Source organism: Choloepus didactylus, chromosome 4 (genome assembly GCF_015220235.1).
Source record: "Choloepus didactylus isolate mChoDid1 chromosome 4, mChoDid1.pri, whole genome shotgun sequence".
NCBI classification, from domain to species: domain Eukaryota; kingdom Metazoa; phylum Chordata; class Mammalia; order Pilosa; family Megalonychidae; genus Choloepus; species Choloepus didactylus.
In genome coordinates, this window is record NC_051310.1 from 128,641,674 (window position 1) to 128,660,159 (window position 18,486).

The 18,486-nt window shown below is 37.6% G+C and overlaps 1 protein-coding gene across 1 annotated transcript in view; it reads left to right on the forward strand.

The window, feature by feature from the left end:
* LOC119532008 (RNA polymerase-associated protein LEO1) overlaps nt 1–10,603 on the forward strand; it is a 54,720-nt gene extending 44,117 nt beyond the window's left edge. The window contains exon 12 of the mRNA XM_037833962.1: nt 10,374–10,603. Coding sequence (XP_037689890.1) covers nt 10,374–10,478 — 105 coding nt within the window. The 3' untranslated portion in view covers nt 10,479–10,603. The remainder of the gene's footprint in view (nt 1–10,373) is intronic.
* The last annotated feature ends 7,883 nt before the right edge of the window (nt 10,604–18,486 follow it).

Genomic DNA, 18,486 nt, shown 5'->3' on the forward strand with positions numbered 1-18,486 from the left:
GTCACCTGGGAAGGCACATGGCTGGTGTCTGTTATTCCTTTGCTTCTGGGTTGCATTTCAAAATGATTTTCTCCAAAATGTCTCTGGGCCTCTCTTAGCTTCTCCAAGGCAAACTCTGGGTTTCATCTCTTAGCATCTCCGAACATCCTTCTGTCCATATCTCTAACAATCTCTAAGTGTCAGCAAGCATCTGGGCCTTGACTTAGCATATCTTGGGTGTTTTTCCTCTCGTAGCTTCTCCAGAGCAAACTCTGGGCTAGCATCTCCAAAACAGTCAGCTTCCAAGCATCTCTACAAAACTCTTTCTCAGCTGCAGCAACTGGGGCATTTTCCTCCCTCTGCTCTCTGTGAGAGCTCCTTTTAAAGGACTCCAGTAAACTAATCAAGACCTACCCTGAATCAAGACCTATCCATGGAAACATTCAATCAAGAGGTCACACCCTAATCAAAAAGATTAATCAGTCTGTCCTCCCTAACAAGATTGCATTAAAGAATATGGCTTTTTTTCTGAGGGAACATAATATATATAAACCGTCACAGTTGTGTAGATTAGTGTTTTACAGCAAATATGGGAAGTTTTCAGCCATTGTTTATTTTAATGTTTTTCCTGCTCTTTTCTTTTTTTTCTCTCTCTTTCTGGTACTGCCATTATACATGTATGTCAGTGTGCTTAAAGGTATCCCGTGTTTCTCTGAGGATCTGTTTATTTTTCTTTATTCTCTTTTTCTCTTTTCTTTGGATTGTATAATTTATATCTTATCTTAAAGTTCACAGATTTTTTTTCTTGTGCCATTTCAAATCTGTTGGGTCTTTCTGGTTGTTGTTGTTGTTGTTGTGTTGTTGAATTTATCTGAATAAATTTGTTAATCTGCTTACAGTTTAACACTAATTTTTCATTTCAGTTACTGTATTTTTCAACTCCATAATTTTCACATGGTTCTTTTTTAAAAATATCTTTCTCATTATTGATAGTCTCCAACTGATGAGACATTTGTCATTATACCTTCCATTACTTTTTTTTTTCATTTTTTATTGAGATTTTTCATATACCATACAATTATCCAAAGATTCAAAGTATACAGTCAGTTGCCCATGGTACCATCATACAGCTATGCATCCATCACCACAATTAATTTTTTTTTTCAATTTTTAGAACATTTTTATTACTCCAGAAAAGAAATAAAAACAAAAAAGGGAAACTCAAATCCTCCCCTACCCCTAACTACCCCCCCTCTATTGTTGACTCAGAGTATTGGCATAGTACATTTGTTACTGTTGATGAAAGAACGTTAAAATACTTCTAACTGTAGTACATAGTTCGCAATAGGTATATTTTTTTCCCTGTATGCCCCTCTAATTATTAACTTGTAGTTATACTGTCATATATTTGTTCTGGTTCATGAAAGAGATTTCTCATATTTGTACAGTTAATCATGGACATTGCCCACCACAAGATTCACTGTTTTATACATTCCCAGCTTGTAATCTTTAACTTTCCTTCTGATGATATATGTGACTCTGAGCTTCCTCTTTCTACCACATTCACACACCATTCAGCACTGTGAGTTATTCTCACAACGTGCTACCGTCATCTCTGTCCATTTCCAAACATTTCAGTTCAACCTAGTTGAATATTCTTTTTTTAAAATATTTTTCTCATTATTGATAGTTTCCAGTTGATGAGACGTTTGTCATTATACCTTCCATTACTTTTTTTTTTTTTTTAATTGAGATTGTTCACATACCATACAATTATCTAAAGATTCAAAGTGTTTGCTCATAATAAGCAACCGCTCCCCTTTCTTAAGCCTTGTTCTATATCCTGGTAACTTATATTTCATTCTGTGCATTTACATATTATAATTAGTTCATATCAGTGAGAACCTGCAATATTTGTTCTTAAGTGTCTGACTTATTTTACTCAATATAGTGCCCTCAAGTTTTCTTCATCAACCCTTTTTTTTAAGACAGTTTTGTTCACATACCATACATTCCATCCTAAGTAAATAATTGATGGTTCCCTGTATAGTCGCGTATTTGTATTCACCACCATCACCACTATCTATATAAGGACATCCCCATTTCTTCCACAAAGCAGGAGGAAGACTCAAAAGAAGGTAGAGAGACAAAAGAAAAAGAAAAAAGGAAAAAAAATGACAGCTGGGAAGCAACAAAAGGAAAGATAGCATTAGATTAAAGTAGAATAAAGAGTCAGACAACATTACCAATGCCAAGAGTCCCATACCCCTCCCTTATGTCCCCCTCTTATATGCATTTAGCTTTGGTATATTGCCTTTGTTACATTAAAGGAAGCATAATACAGTGTTTCTGTTAATTATAGTCTCTAGTTTGCATTGATTGTATTTTTCCCCAATACCTCCCTATTTTTAACACCTTGCAAGGTTGACATTCATTTGTTCTACCTCATGAAAAAACGTATGTGTACATTTTATCACAATTGTTGAGCACTGTAGGTTTCACTGAGTTATACAGCCCTAGTCTCTATCTTTTCTTTTTCCTTCCGGTGTCCCACATGCTCCTAACCTTCCTCTTTCAACCATACTCAGTCATCTTCGTTCAGTGTACTTACATTGCTGTGCTACCATCACCCCAAATTGTGCTCAAAACCTCTCACTCCTGTCTTTTCCTATCTGTCTGTAGTGCTCCCTTTAGTATTTCCTATAGAGCAGGTATCTTGTTCATAAACTCTGTCATTGTCTGTTTGTTAGAGATTATTTTAAACTATCCCTCATATTTGAAGCACAGTTTTGCCGGATATAGGATTCTTGGTTGGTGGTTTCTCTCTTTCAATATCTTAAATATATCACCCCACTTTCTTCTTGCCTCCGTGGTTTCTATTGAGAAATCCGCACGTAGTCTTACCAACTTCCTTTGTATGTGATAGATCGCTTTTCTCTTGTTGCTTTCAGTATTCTCTCTTTGTCTTTGACATTTGATAATCTGATTATTGTCTTGGTGTAGACCTATTCAGATCTATTCTGTTCGGGGTACGCTGCACTTCTTGGATCTGTAGTTTTATGTCTTTCATAAGAGATGGGAAATCTTCATTGGTTATTTCCTCTATTATTGCTTCTGCCCCTTTTCCCTTCTCTTCTCCCTCTGGGACACCCATGACATGTACATTCAAGTATTTCATGTTGTCATTCAATTCCAAGATGTTGCTCATATCTTTCCATTCTTTTCCCCATTTGTTCTTCCGTATGTAGGATTTCAGGTGCCTTGTTTTCCAGTTCCTGAGTGTTTTCTTCTGCCTCTTGAGATGTGCTGTTGTATGTTTCCATTGTGTCTTTCATCTCTTGTGTTGTGCCTTTCATTTCCATAGATTCTGCCAGTTGTTTTTTCGAACTTTCGATTTCTACCTTATGTATGCCCAGTGTTTTCATTTTACACTTCATCTCTTTTGCCATATCTTCCCTAAACTTTTTGAATTGATTTAGCATTGGTTGTTTCAATTCCTGTATCTCAGTTGAAGTCTAAGTTTCTTCCTTTGACAGGGCCATACCTTTGTTTTTCTTAATGTAGGTTGCAGTTTTCTGCTGTCTAGGCATCTGGTTTCCTTGGTTACCCCAATCAAGTTTTCCTAGACCAGAACTGGCTCAGGTCCCAGAAGGAGGAAATATTCAGCACCACGCTTCCCTGAGGGTGTGTCTTAGAAGATTGACACACCCTGTGAAGCCTCAAGGCGCTGTGCTTTTCCTACCCTGCCCAGCAGGTGGCGCCTGTCAGCCTTTTGCTCCTGACTGATGTGGCCTCTTTAATTCTCAGCTTAAATTGTTTCTAGTTTGATTGGTTTTCCCCAGGCCCTGGGGTCTGGTTCTGAATGGAAGGCGGTTAGTAGAGATGGAGGCTACCTCTCTCCTCTTAAGGAAGATATACCCCCTAGGGAATTTTCATTTGCGTTTAAATAGGCTCTTTGTCTCTGACTCTGCTATCTCCAATGGAAGCTGAAAATGGCTGAGGCTTTCTCCACTGAGCTTCCCAGGTTGAGAGAGAAAAAAAGGGACAGAAAGCTCCTTTTCAGAGTCAGTCCACACCCACCAGTTTCACCCATCGGCCAGAGATAGCACCCAGTCCTCTGGGCTCCCCCTCCTGAGACAGAGAAGTCCCCTGGCTCTTCAAGGTCAGTCGTCACTAAAAGCCTCTGTTGGTTTGTTGGGGATTTGCAGCTTGCATTGAGCAGTCCACATTTGCCAATTAAAACCCCAGTTGGAGCTGGCCTGAGGTATATTCACTTGTTCAGAGAGTGCTTCTGTCTATCTCAGCAAGCTTTGCAGTTTGTAATGCCCTGAGGGGAGGGGGCTCCTGGCTCACGTCCACAGTTTCTACTCACAGATTCCACGCTGCAATCTCAGGCATTCCTCCCAATCCAGGTTAGTGCACGATTTATGGGCAGACACGGTTGTTCCCCAGCAGTTATTCGAAATCATTTACTAGTTGTTCCTGGTTGTTTATTAGTTGCTCAAGGGGGGTTAACTAATTTCCACTCCTCTCTATGCCACCGTCTTCCCCATTACTTCTTTAAGAATGATTTTCTTTGTTTCTTAAGACATATTTATAATGACTATTCTTTTTCCTTGTGTATTGGGTCATACTTTCCTGTTTCATTCCATGTCTTATAATTTTTTGTTGAAAACTGGTCATCTTATGTAGTATATTGTAGCAACTCTGGATTTTGTCCCCCCTTCCCCATGTCCAGGGCTGTTTTTTGTTTCTATTTGCTGGTTTATTTGTTTGGTGACTTTGCTGAGCTCTTGCTCCACAGTATGAAGCCTTTGGTATTGTTCCTTGGAGAATGCAGCCTTGATTGTGCGCAGTCACCCTGGATGACAGCAGGGCTGTCTTTATCTCTTCCTCTGATTTCTTTGTTAAGCTCTCTGCCTCACTTGTATTACACCCAGCTTTTGGGCTCCACTCATTATCAACTAATTGCTCTATTCTTTTTGACAATTCCCTAAGGCATAAATTACTCACCCTCTGATCCAATTAAATTTGGGCAAAGGTAGTTTTTGAGGCCTGTCTTTGAAGTTTGTTCTGACACTAGAATGGCTCTTCTTAGCTCTCTTTCTCTGGTTCTCTCTGGTGAACTAACTGGCCTGTGGTTTAGCTTGGTGGTCTTAATTCAGAGCTATTATTTTCAAGACTGCCTTTAGTCTTGAACTTCCTCACACTCTGTTTCAAACAAAGTCAGTTTCTTTGGGGAGACCATTGGTACTCCTTTTTTCTTAGATATAGACTGCCTCTCCCCCTGGCAAAATCTGTGAGCCACTATTCTGTGTGCTGAGAGGGGAGGAGGTGGTGGTAGCCTCTGGTTTTTACAGCTGCACTGACTAGTAATTTAGCTATTTCAATTTGGATTTGAAGGAGATGAGATATGCCTGCCCCTCCCAGTGAGATATTATATCCCTTGATTGAGAACTGAGGGGAGAGATAGCCCTATCTTCTTGGCCACATCCACCTGAAGGATGTTTTGGAATTTTCCTGTGGTGTGTCTATTTGTATTTCTTTTTTATTTGTTCTGATTAGGATTCATTGGGCTTTCTGGCTCTGGATTGCTGTTTTTCATCAGTTCTGAATATCTTTCAACCACTTGTTATACTTCTGATATTACTTCTGCACCATTCATTCTCCCTTTCCTTCTGAAACTGATTATATGCATGTATTCCTTCTCATTATAGCCTCCATGACTCTTAAATTGTCTTTCATATTTTCCATGTGTTTGTCTCCTTGAATTCTGGGGTATTTTTTCAGATCCTTCTTCTGTTTCACTGCTTCTTTCTTCAGCTGCATCTAATGTATTGTAATCTCTCTTGTTTTTACTTTAATTTTCATTTCTATAGATTGTTTCTTTTCAAATCAAATCATGCATATCAAAATTTTAATTCCTCCTTTTATATCTTTATTTTAAACATATGTATATGTAATCTTTTATTTCTAATAATTACAATGTCTGCAATTTTTACGTGTTTGATTTTACAGCCTGTTATTTCTACTGGCTCTATCTCATGGTGCCTTATTTCTCTATGAGTTCTGTGATTAATTGATTTACTGAGTTCATATCAAGGAAAATTTTTGAGACCTAGGTTGATGAGTTCTTACAAAGACAATTTATATTTGCCTCTGCCAGCAGACTTGAGGCATCCATTAACAGCCTAGGACCACTTTAAACTCTATTCTTGGAATATGTTTTTTTTTTTTTTTTTTTTTTTTTTTGATTACCTGCAAAAAATGAGTGCTGGCTTGTGGTTGTGAATTCTCACAGAAAGTTTTTACTTGCTTATTTTAAAGCAGTTTTATTCCCACACCAAACAAAAAAAGGGTGGGGATACTCACCATTATACTAACAAGGATGAATATTTTTGTTTTTAATCACCCACCAATGAATTCTAATGTTTGAGATTGGTAATGATCCTTGCAGTTTTTTAGCACAGGTGTTGGCAAATTATGTCCCACTGACTTAATCTGGCTTGCCACCTGTTTTCTTAAATCAAATTTTATCAGAACCTACCCACACCCATTCATTTACATATTATTTATAGCTGTTTTCCTGCTGCAGTAACAGAGTTGAGTAATTGTAGCAGAAACCATGTGGCTGGCAAAACCTAAAACATTTATTATCTGGCTTTTACAAAAATAGTGTGCTCACCCCTTCCTCAGAGAAATAGGACTGGGCTTATTTCTCCCCTCCTTTACACTAAAGATGTAGTCTCAGCTTTATCTGTGCAGGTCTGCGAATAGGCTGCTCACCTTGGGCAGACCCTGGCCATTGTCTCCTGTCTCCCTCACCCTGCAAGGCATGAAACCAAAGCTCACATTCACACAGCTTGGTAAATGTCCACAAGGAGAAAGCCTGCTTAAGTTCTTTACTTATGTCTCTGTGTGCTTGCTTTCATTTAATCTTTTTCCTACAGTTTTACCTTATTTCCTTGCCATTGCATTGATTTGTTTATATTTTACCTAGCATTGTTAGTTATTTTCAATGGGAGGGTTGTTCAAAGGATTATTCTACCATATTGCAGGAAATAGACGTTATAGTCCTGTTATCCATGATTGCAAAGTATTTTGATCATTTTGGTCTTTTGTGAACTGTGCATTTCTGTGAGCTCTTTTCTTTTGTAAATGTTGTTCTAAATCATAACATTGAATATTTTCCAATAAGTCTTGGAAGTGGCATGCTGTGGAAGATAACTGGTTAGAAAGTGTTAAGTTATTCTGCAACATATATATTGTAAATTAGATGAGGAAACATCTTAATAATGCATTTATAATGTGTTGAACTGTTGGCACACGGGAGCCATCATCTAAGCAGATGCTGTTTTATTTCTTGGCAAGCAGAAATGGTGAATAAAAATTGAGAAGTGGCATGGGTCTCCTGGTTTGTTTATTGTTGGTCTCCTTAGAAATATGATTATTTAAAAAAAGAATGTGATCCATTAGATAACCTTTTCTAGGCTGAGCAGTTGCAGGCCTAAAACTGCCTGACTTAAAAATATTTCTTGTGAGTGATCTTCTAGCTGTCTGTTTTAGAAACTATTCTCTACCTTCCCTGCTACTGTCTCCTCACCTTACACCAGTTGGAGTCCTGACCGTAATTTACATTGTAAGAGAGAAGGAAAGGGACCATTCCTGTTCTAGATCCCTCTCCTTATTTCTCATGCTAAACTCCACCCTAACACATGAGGTACAGGGGAGTTTTCAGGCCCCTGAGTACCCACACCAGAGAACCACCATTATCACCAGTACATTCCTTGGTGTGGGGAAAAGGGTGTGAGTGTAGAGTGAACCAGATTATTGAACCTTGGTGCTTCCCTTTTCCACTGTAGCCTTGGGTAAGTCATCTAACATTGGGGTTTATGCTTGCTGCCTATAAAGTTATTGTATTATGGTAAATAACAAATATGAAAGTGGGTAGCACAGTGACCGGCAGCTGAGCAGGAAGTGCTGGTTTTCCTTCCTCAACAGTTTACAATAAAGAAGGAGAAAATTTTAAAGGAGAGCTTTTATCCTTCCTCATTTTTGCAAGCAGTAAGAACTCTAGGGAACCTAGCGTACTTCAAAGATAGAAAAGTAGGTAGGAGGCGAAACTGTGTGGTAGTGTTCTGTTCTCCAGGGGCCTGGGAAAAGGGAAAGATTCTAGTTGAAAGAAATTGATGGAAACAATGGAAAGGAAGGTATCAAGGCCAATCCTCAGCTTTCTTAGGAGAAAGAGGTTATCTACTGAGAATTACTTAGAGTGTGCTGCCCAGTGGACTAGTTCTTTTCTGCTTCTCTCTCCTCTACAAGCTCTTCTTCTTGGAACCTCCCTTTCTCCCTTGACAACCCTGCCGTACCTAGAATTCCTTCCCTTCCTGTTTATGGAGCCATCAGCAACTCGGAACCCGGGTAGTCACAGCTTCCCCTCTTAGGGTGGGGACTTCCATGACTGTAAGAAGTACCTCTCCAGTTGGGATTCTGAATCTGTTTCCCTAAAAGCCTTAACATTCTGAGTTGTTAGTCTCTTATACTCCAAAACAGTCTTATTTAGATATATTTGGGGTTTAATAAACTCTGGGATGGTCTGTTAGTATGGAAAAAAAATCTGAGTTTTATAATTATTCTTAAAAATACACTGTTGGAAGACAGCTCCTTTGTAAGTTGTGGACTGACTTCCTGTTCCTATTGCTTCAGGGACCTTCCCTCATGACTATATTAACAAGCTTTATTTTAGTCTTAATAGAAGTATTTTTGTCATTTGTTGCATTTATACATGACACAGGTATTTGTTCCAGCAGAGGCAGCATCCCACATGCCTAATTTCACAAAATGAGTTTATTCTGAAGGATTCAGTTCACCTTTATAAGTCCTTGTAGTCAGCAGAGCTGCATGCCTTTATTGTTTTACTGTGCTTACCTGTAGCTCCAGGGGAAGTCAGTGTAGGCAGGGTTTCCCAAGCAGAATTCTGGAGCTTCTCACCCAGATATCTCCTGGCTGCTGCTGGGGCCTTTAGGACAGGCTCAACTATTGTTTAGGAGTAGCATGCCAGTTCTTCCTTTGTCTACTTATGTTTAAACTCATTAAAGAATTTCAAGCTTTACTGTGGTAAGGTTGCCAAAAAACAATGTTTGTATGTAAAGTGTTTAAGATGAGAGTTCATTGGAAAATAAATTAAAAGACTAGCGGTACTGATTGAATGTGCTCTTTGCCTTTGCTGGTGTGGGGCTGGGAGAGAAGTATCTTGGAAGTTGAAAGAGGCACTTTTCACGTCCAGAGGAAAGGATAGGATCCATCTTCCAGTATTATTTTTTGGGTAACTTTGCTGCTACCAGCTGAGAAGTAAGTGGAGGAGGATCTCTCGAGGACCTTTATTGTGGACTCATAACATTCTCCTGTGCATTCTTCTGTGGCATCTCAGGTCATTGTTGATTGCATTTGGGGTATACCTCAAAGAAGTGTGAGATAGTATTCTTGCCCCCTCAGAGGGCCAGCCATGGGGCCATCATTTAAAAAGTGGCATGCCAGGTTGCATTCCCCAACCTGAGGTCATAGCAGCAAGGTAACTGGCTTTCCTCAACTTCTACCTTCACGCCATTTGTTCACTTTAATTTATGGTGAGGAGGCTAGATAATGGCAATCCTGGATTGTCATATTCTGTGTCAGCTCATTTAATCAGTATTTTATATTATTTAGATGTTGATATGCCTAAATTCTTTCTTTAAAAATTGTTTCTTAGGTAACTTCCTGAATTGTTTGTTTCTTTAGAATATCATACAGCATGATTTTAAACAGGGTAAACTTGTACATGGAAGGCCTTTTACTTTCTCAAATTAAAAAAAAATTTGTGAATATTTAGTATATCCAGAACAAGAAATCTTTAAAAAAAAAATTGACAGGCTTAAAAATACTGAATTTTAGATCATGAAAAGAGGTGAAATGCTGAGGAAGCAGGCAAAAAAGTTTAAATAATTGCTTGATCATGGTAAACATATTCCAACAAAGTAAGTGGTTGTACACAAAAATCAGTCTCCCTTCCACCCTTACCTTTCAGGATAAACCCCATTTCCAGTTTTCTGCATGCCCTTTTCCATGTATAAGAGTTTCCCTGTGAGAGACTGAGATACGATTGCATAGCTCTCTCTCACAATCCACTGGGGCCTGAAGTTGGATTTTGTAGTTTATTTGTAATTAACTCTGAAAAATGGTCATTTTCAAATGCCTCTAACACTTATAGATTTGAAAACTGGCATGACTTGATCACTGGTTTTATTTATCTGGTGAATGTACTTAAGAAAATTGTTATTTTATTTTGAGTATACTTCCTAAAAATGATCTCTATTGACTTTTAGATTTTTCTTTTTTAATTTAAATTACCTGTTTAGGAAGGTGAACCTTCTGGAAAGAGAAAAGCAGAAGATGATGATAAAGCAAATAAAAAGCATAAGAAGTATGTGATCAGTGATGAAGAGGAAGAAGAAGATGACTGAAGTACAAAATGTGAAAACATTTTATATATTTTATTGTACAGATTATTTTATAAATATGATGTAACATGAGTTATTTTGATTGAAATGATGAATTGATTTGCTTCTGTGTAATTTTAATTGTAATAAAAAAATTTTTAAAGCAAGTCTCTATATTCAAAAAATCTATTTTTTCCAAAGCAAGTTTATTTGGTAACTGTTTACACTGAGTATTAGATTTTAGTGAATGCTTGTGCTCGGCACCACCTCTTTCCTCCCAATCCCCCACAAAGAACCCCTCTTGCCAGGGCTAGGACTAAGGTGAGGCAAGTGAGCACTCTTCTTGGGTGCAGAATTTCAAGGAATACAAAAGAAGCCTCAGTAATCAAGATAAATAATATTTTAATACAATATTTTTAAAAGTAAAAATCAATGCCAAAACTCTATGGTGAATAAAATATCAAAATTTTAAATACAGGATGTAACCCCGCGATTGTGTGCCTCACCTCCTTGCCTCACCCCATCCCAGCCCTGTCAGATCCCACCTAACTAAAGTTTAACATTTTATTCATCATGGGTTTTTTGGCATTTATTTTATTTTTGAAAAAATTTTGCATTACAATATTACTTGTCTTGACTACTGAGTTTTCTGGTGCCCCTTAATTTTGCACCCAAGGTGAGTATCTCACTTGTCTCATCCTAGTTCTGGCCCTGCTTTCTCACAGCTTACCTTTCATGACCTAGTATCAAAGTGACACAGCCTCACTTCCTTCACAGTGTTTGTTAGAAATGAGTTGCTAATGTGAGCCCATATTTAAAGGGAGGGGAATTTGACTTCTCCTCTAGATGGGAGGAATGGCAAAGAATTTGTGGACTTGTTTTAAAACCACCACACACTTGTCTTTTCAACAGTGCTCTTCTACACACACTAATCTTTACCTCAAACAGCCTCTGCCCCATTTCCTTCCTGGTGCTGTTAGTACAGTTTGTGGGAGGCCTCATCCTGAAGCCTAATTATGGAGAAAGAAATGTGACCTCAGAAGATCCTGAATCACCATCATGTCAGTTTCCTAACTCAAAAACCTTTAGTGCCTTGTTATTTTCTTGCTTATCAAATTGAAACTTCTCTGCCTGGCTTCTAGGAGCCTTCGTTCTGGCTCTATCCTTTTATAGGCAACCTAATTTGTTCTGCTAACAGACAGTCGTGGGCCAGGTACTAAGCTATTGTCTCGGGTCCAAACCCATCCTTCTATATCCCTTGTGATGCTGGGGCCAGGACTCTGTATCCACATTTCACTTTCGCCAGCTGCCCCCTGTTAAGGGGTGCTAGAGGGAGACTGGAAACCTGTATAACAAAGAAATGATTGCTCCTTCCTGTTTCTTTGTGGAACTTTCTGGGAGCTTCCTGTTGACTTGTAGTTCCAGTATGGGGCTCACCAACATTTTTTCCCAACAGAGACAGTTTGTTCCTGCAGCAGCCAAATCCAATTTGCAGTTTTACTAACACTTGGAGAATCAGCTTCATTGTACGCCCCCCACTCCCAGAGGCCTCAGTACCAGCTGGACAGCTTCTTTTCCTCAGGTATGAGTTTCAGCTCTCCGGAGCCCATCCTATAAGTTTTTAAGTTTTAGTAATTCCAACTTCTTCCCTTTGTTTCCTCTTCCCTAGGAGTGGAAATTGTTCCCTCCAATTGCCACCTCTGTGATTCCTTAGAGTTTTCTTTTTGTACTTTTAGTGACCTTGTCAACAACTTTATACCTAATTACAATTTTAAAAATATATATGTTAACTTCTATCTACAGACAACTGGTATGTTTTCTGTTTCCTAAATAGAATCTGACTCAGTGGTCCAGGAAACAAACCCTCAATGATGAGATTTGGGGATCAGTTTGGATTTGAATGCAGGTCCGATACCCTCAGCAATGAGAAAAAGGATGCTGGTAATCAATCCATGGTGCACGGTGGCGTCATAGTGAGTCAGATTATCTCCATGGTGGAGGGCCCAAATAGCTGCAGTAATGACTATAAGGAGTGTAGTGTGGGGTGGATACTTCTGAGTGCCTTTAGCACCTACAGAAAGCAAATTACAAGCTTAGGTCTATAGGCATTCAGCTTGTCATTGACACTCTGAGAACCAGTGAGCTTTTACAACAGACCTGAAAGAATCTCATATGTTGTAGCCACAGAGCTGAAGTAGCTGAAAAACAAATTTAATTATGTGGTTGCAGAACTACTGCATCAGTTGGATTCACAGACTCTTCAAGTCTCGTGTGAAAGGGCATGGATTGAGAAACTAGAAATGAGTATATCTGTTTGGACTCAGATGAGGCCGAAAACTCAAATTCCCTGGTTACTCTGAGCCTCCTTGCCTATAGGAAACAGCTTGCCTCCCCATGTCTGAGGAATCTCATCTTCCCTTGCTTAAATATATTGTAATAACATCACCTGGACTCCCCCAACTGAATGTGGTCTAATCCACCTCTTTATCAGTAGTAGGCCCATAACTAGGATCTCATTATGCTCCAGCAAAGCAAGCACAAAGTCTGACTGAGGGCAAATAGCTTATACACCAAAAGAATTACAAGACCTTGCTAATATGCATAGGCAAAAGTCTGGGGATTCTTGGGCCAAATTTGTTTGATAGGGGTGTACTTATATATTCTGGATTTAATATGTTAGCTCATACAGCTGAACATGGCTCTAATAGCTTATTTGGGTGGTTGACTAAAGCTTAGACTTAATGGTGTGTACATTTAATGAAGTTGAGATGTCAAAGCTTTAGCACTGTGGGGAGGAGGGGCTCCAAAGACTTAGAGAAATAGGAATGTTGGAATAGATTGATCTTGTGTGACTGGCATACCACCTCTCCCCAATTGCATTCCCTGAGAGGGTCAAGCTACTCTCTTCACTATGGCATTGAGAAATGTGTTAGTGAGGGGAGGGCCTGTATCCCTCAAAGTCTATAGGCAGGTGCCACTGAGATGGGCATGATGGGATCCCAGAATAGCAGAGGGCAGCAGAGATGTAGTAGTGATTGGAATATTTGAGTTCTATTTTAAAATTTTTATTGTAAAATATATGTAACATGAAATTTGTCATTTAATAGTTTTTAAGTATACAATTAAGTGGCCTTAATTACATTCACAATATTGTTCAGCTATCACCACCGTTTTCAAATCTTTTTCATCATCACAAGCAGAAACTCTGTACCCATTAAATAATAACCCTGTTTCCCCTTTCTCCTGAACCCCTGGTAACCTGTATTCTACTTTCTGGATCTATAAATTCACCTGTTCTAGATATTTCATATGTCTGGCTTATTTCACTTAGCATATTGTTTGCAAGGTTCATCCACATTGTGGCATATATCAGGCCTTCATTCCTTTTTATCACTGAATAATATTCCATTATATGTATATACATTTTGTTTACCCATTTATCTGTTGATAGATACTTGGGTTTTCACCTTTTGGCTATTGTGAATAATGCTGATAAGAACATGGCATACAAGTATCTGTTTAATCAGAATGTTTTGTCCCACAGAAATTTTTGGTGGTGGCTAATTGTTCATGGTATTCCTAGGAATGAAATAGACAGGCAGCCTACTAAAATGTTCCTTGGTCTAAATAATAGGAAAACTCCAGATCTGATGAACAAATTCCTGACTTGTCACTTCAGTGGAGAGTCACTCCCTCTCATCCAGTTTCCAGACAAATATGTTCCTATACCCAGGATCCCTTGATTGAAGGGGTGGACACATCCCCTTGAGGAAGGCCCCTGAAGCACTGCCACAAGTATGTATTATAAATTCAGTTTCCCATTAAATTATTATTGAAAAGTTCTACTCTTATTGAGAATTAAAAAGATTGTAGTACTCATGGTTCAAGAAGAGGGCAGCAAATTTGCAGATGTTTAAAGAAAACACCCAAGAAACACAAGTGGAATGAAATGACATCCTATGCTAAATGATCTAATATGTAACAAAAATGTGAATGTGGATAAATATGCACACATTAAGCTTTTGGGAACATTCTCCTCACAGTGCAGATACATTCAGTGTTGGACTTGTTCCTGAGCAGCATCGTTCTAAGGTGCTGGAAAGCACTATTTCAATTTTAATACTTTTCTCCTTTGCTGCCATGTATTTCAGCAGGAAGCCCTGGCAGCTGTTGGTTAACAGATGTCTTTGGTAGGGAGCCGCAAATGCAATCAAAGTTATGTTCCATTTTACTTTATGACAACCTGGGGGGAATAAAAGAAATTAAAAAAAAAAAAAAAAGGAAAACAGCAGCATAACTCTGCTTCAGGAATTATCTGTTTCTTAAACTTTAAAAATGATACAAATTGTGCATCCAGCTATAAACTATTAGTAAGTGAAACCCATTGACTTGCACACATTATTGGGGTAAATAACCCGTAAGCAAAGATACCTTTTCATGTTCTAAGTATTGCATACATGTTAATCCTGGCTGTAGAGTCCACAGAACTACCATCTTTTATATCACTTATGCTCTCTTAACAGATACATAATTTTTAAAATTATTTTTTAATTTAAGTGAAATTCACATATTAAAAAATTAACCATTTTGAAGTGTACAATTCAGGAAGTGTGGTACCTCCCACTTCATTCTTTTTCAAGATGTTTTTAGCTATTTGAGGCCCCTTACCCTTCCAAATAAAATTGATAGTTTGCTTTTCCATTTCTGCAAAACAGTTTGTTGAAATTTTGATTGGGATTGCACTGAATCTGCAGATTAATTTGGGTAGAATTGGCATCTTAACATTTAGCCATCCAATCCATGAACACGGAATGTCTTTCCATTTATGCAGGTATTCTTTGATTTCTTTCAGCAATGTTTTGTAGTTTTCTGCTTACAAGTTCCGTACATCCTTAGTTTAGTCCTAGATATTTGATACTTTTAGTTGCTATTGTAGATGGAATATTTTTCTTGATTTCTTCCTCAGATAGCTCATTACTAGCATATAGAAACACCATTGATTTTTGTATGTTGATCTTGTATCTTGCCACTTTGCTGAACTTGTTTATTAGCTCAAGTAGCTTTGTTGTAATTTTTCTGTCACCTGCAAATAATGACAGTTTTAGTCTTCCTTTCCAAATTGGATGCCTTTTATATCTTTTTCTTGCCTAATTGCTCTAGCTAGAACTTCTAGCACAATGTTGAATAGCAGTGGCAACAGTAGGCATCCTTTCTTGTTCCTGATATTAGAGGGAAAGCTTTCAGTCTCTCACCATTAAGTACAATGATACCTGTGGGTTTTTCATATATGCATTTTATCATGTTGAGGAGGTGTCTTTCAATTCCTACTTTTTGAAGTGTTTTTATCATGAAAGGATGCTGAATGTTGTCAAATCCCTTTTCTGCATCAATCAAGGTGATCATGTGGTTTTTTTCTTTATGATTTATTAATGTGGTATATTACATTAATTGATTTTCTTGTGTTGAACCACCTTTGCATACCTGAGATAAAACCTGCTTGGTTATGGTATATAATTCTTTTAATATGCTGTTGAATTTGATTTGCATGTATTTTGTTGAGGATTTTGGATCTATATTCATTAGATTAGTCTAAAGTTTTCTTTCCTTATAGTATCTTTATCTGGTTTTGGTATTAGGGTAATTTTGGCTTCATGGAATGAGTTAGGTATTATTCCCTCTTCTTCAGTTTTTTGGAAGAGTTTGAGGAGGAATGGTATTAATTTTTCTTGGAATGCTTGGTAAAAGTCACCTGTGAAGCCATTTGGTCCTGGGCTTTTCTTTTTTGGTAGTTTTTTGATTACTGATTCAATCTCTTTACTAGTGATTGATTTTGTTGAGGTCTTCTATTTCTTCTTGAGTCAGTGTAGGTTGTTTGTGTGCTTCTAGGAAATTGTCCATTTCATCTAAATTGTCTAGTTTGCTAACATGGTAAGCTCTAATGATCTCATGTATTTCTTCAGGGTCCATGTTAATGCCTCCCTGCCTCTGCTTCTGATTTTATTTATTTGCAGCTTCTCTCTTTTCGTCTTTGTCAGCCCAGCTAAGGGTTTGTCAATTTTATTGATAGTCTCAAAGAACCAACTTCCGGTTTTATTGATTCTCTCAATTGTTTTATTTTTTTATTTTTTAATTCTCTGTCTCATTGATTTCTGCTCAAATCTTTGTTATTTCTTTCCTTCTGCTTGCTTTGGGATTAGTTTACTGTTCTTTCTCCAGTTTCCCCAGTTGTTCAGTTAGGTCACTGGTTTGAGCTCTTTCTTTTTTAATGTAGGTGTTTAGGGCTATGAATTTCCCTCTCAGCACTGCTTTTGCTGCATCCTGTAAGTTTTGATATGTTGTGTACTTGTTTTCATTCATCTCAAAATATTTACTGATCTCTCTTGCAGTTTCTTTTTCAACCCACTGATTTTTAAGAGTGTGTTGTTTAACCACCATATATTTGTGTATTTTCTGGTTCTCCATTTGTTATTGATTTCCAGCCTCATTCCATTATGGTCAGAGAAAGTGCTTTGTATAATTTCAGTATTTTAAAATTCATTAAGACCTGTTTTGTACGCCAGCATGTGATCTATCCTGGAGAATGTTCCATGAACTCCTGAGAAGAATGTATATCTTGCTGTTCTGGGGTGCAATGTTCTATATATGTCTGTTTAGGTCTAGTTCATTATTCATATTATTAAGTTCTGTTTCTTTGTTGATCTTGTGTTTAGATGTTCTATCCATTGGAAAGAGTGGTGTGTTGAAACCCTCCCACTATTGTGATACAGTCACCTATTACTTCCTTCAGTTTTGGCAGTGTTTGCCTCATGTACTTTGGGTCTCCTTGATTAGGAGCATAGATATTTATGATTGTCATTTCTTCTTGGTGAATTGCCCCTTTTATTAATATATAGTGTTTTTTTTAATCTCTTATAACCTTTTTTCATTTAAAGTCTATTTTGTCTGAAATTAGTATAGCTACCCCAACTTTTTTTTCTTTTCCTTTTTTTTTTTTTTTTTTTTTTTTTGTTTTTCCATCCTTTCACTTACAAACTATTTGTATCTTTGGGTCTAATATGAGTCTCTTGTAAATAGCATTTAGATGCATCATATATTTAAATCTATTCTGCCAATCTGTGTCTTTTGATTGGGGAGTTTAATCCATCAACATTCAAAGTTATTACTGTAAAGGCAGTTCTTAATTCAACCATCTTATAATTTGTTATTTATTTGTCAGATCTATTTTTTCTCTTTCTCTTTTTATCCTTTAAGTTACCCTTACTAATACTCTTCAATTCTGTACCCTCTTCCAGACCTCTCTCTCCTGTCTTTTCAGCTAGCAGCACTCCCTTTAGTAGTTCTCCCAGGGCCAGTCTCTTATTAATGAACTCTCTCATCATCTTTTTATCTTGAATATTTTAAATTTTTCATCATTTTCGAAGGACAGTTTTACTGGATAGAAAATTCTTGGCTGACAGTTTTTCTCTTTCAGTATCTTAAATATATCATACCACTGCCTTCTTGCCTTCTATGGTGTCCGATGAGAAATTATTGCTTAGTCTTGTTTGGCTTCCTTGAATGTAGTGAATCTCTTTTCTCTTGCTGCTTTCAGAATTTTCTCCTTCTCTTTGGCGTTTGACATTCTGATTACTATGTGTCTTAGAGTAAGTCTGTTTGGATTTATTCTGTTTAGAGTACTTTGGGCCTCTTGGATTTACATATTTATGTCATTCATTGGGTTGGGAAATTTTCAGCAATTGTTTCTTCGATTATTCTTCCTGGTCCTTTTCCCTTTACTTCTTCTGAGACACCCATGATGCTTATGTTTGTGTGTTTGTGTTGTCAATCAATTCCCTGAGACCTTGCTCAAATTTCTCCATTTTGTTCTCCATTTGTTCTTTTGTTTGTTCAAATTTGGTTGATCTGTCTTCTAGCTCACTAATTCTTTCTTCTGCCTCTTCAAATCTGCTGTTGTGTGTCTCCGGTGTATTTTTAATTTTGTCTTACAGTGTCTTTTATTTCCACAATGTTTGTTATTTTTCTATGCATTCTT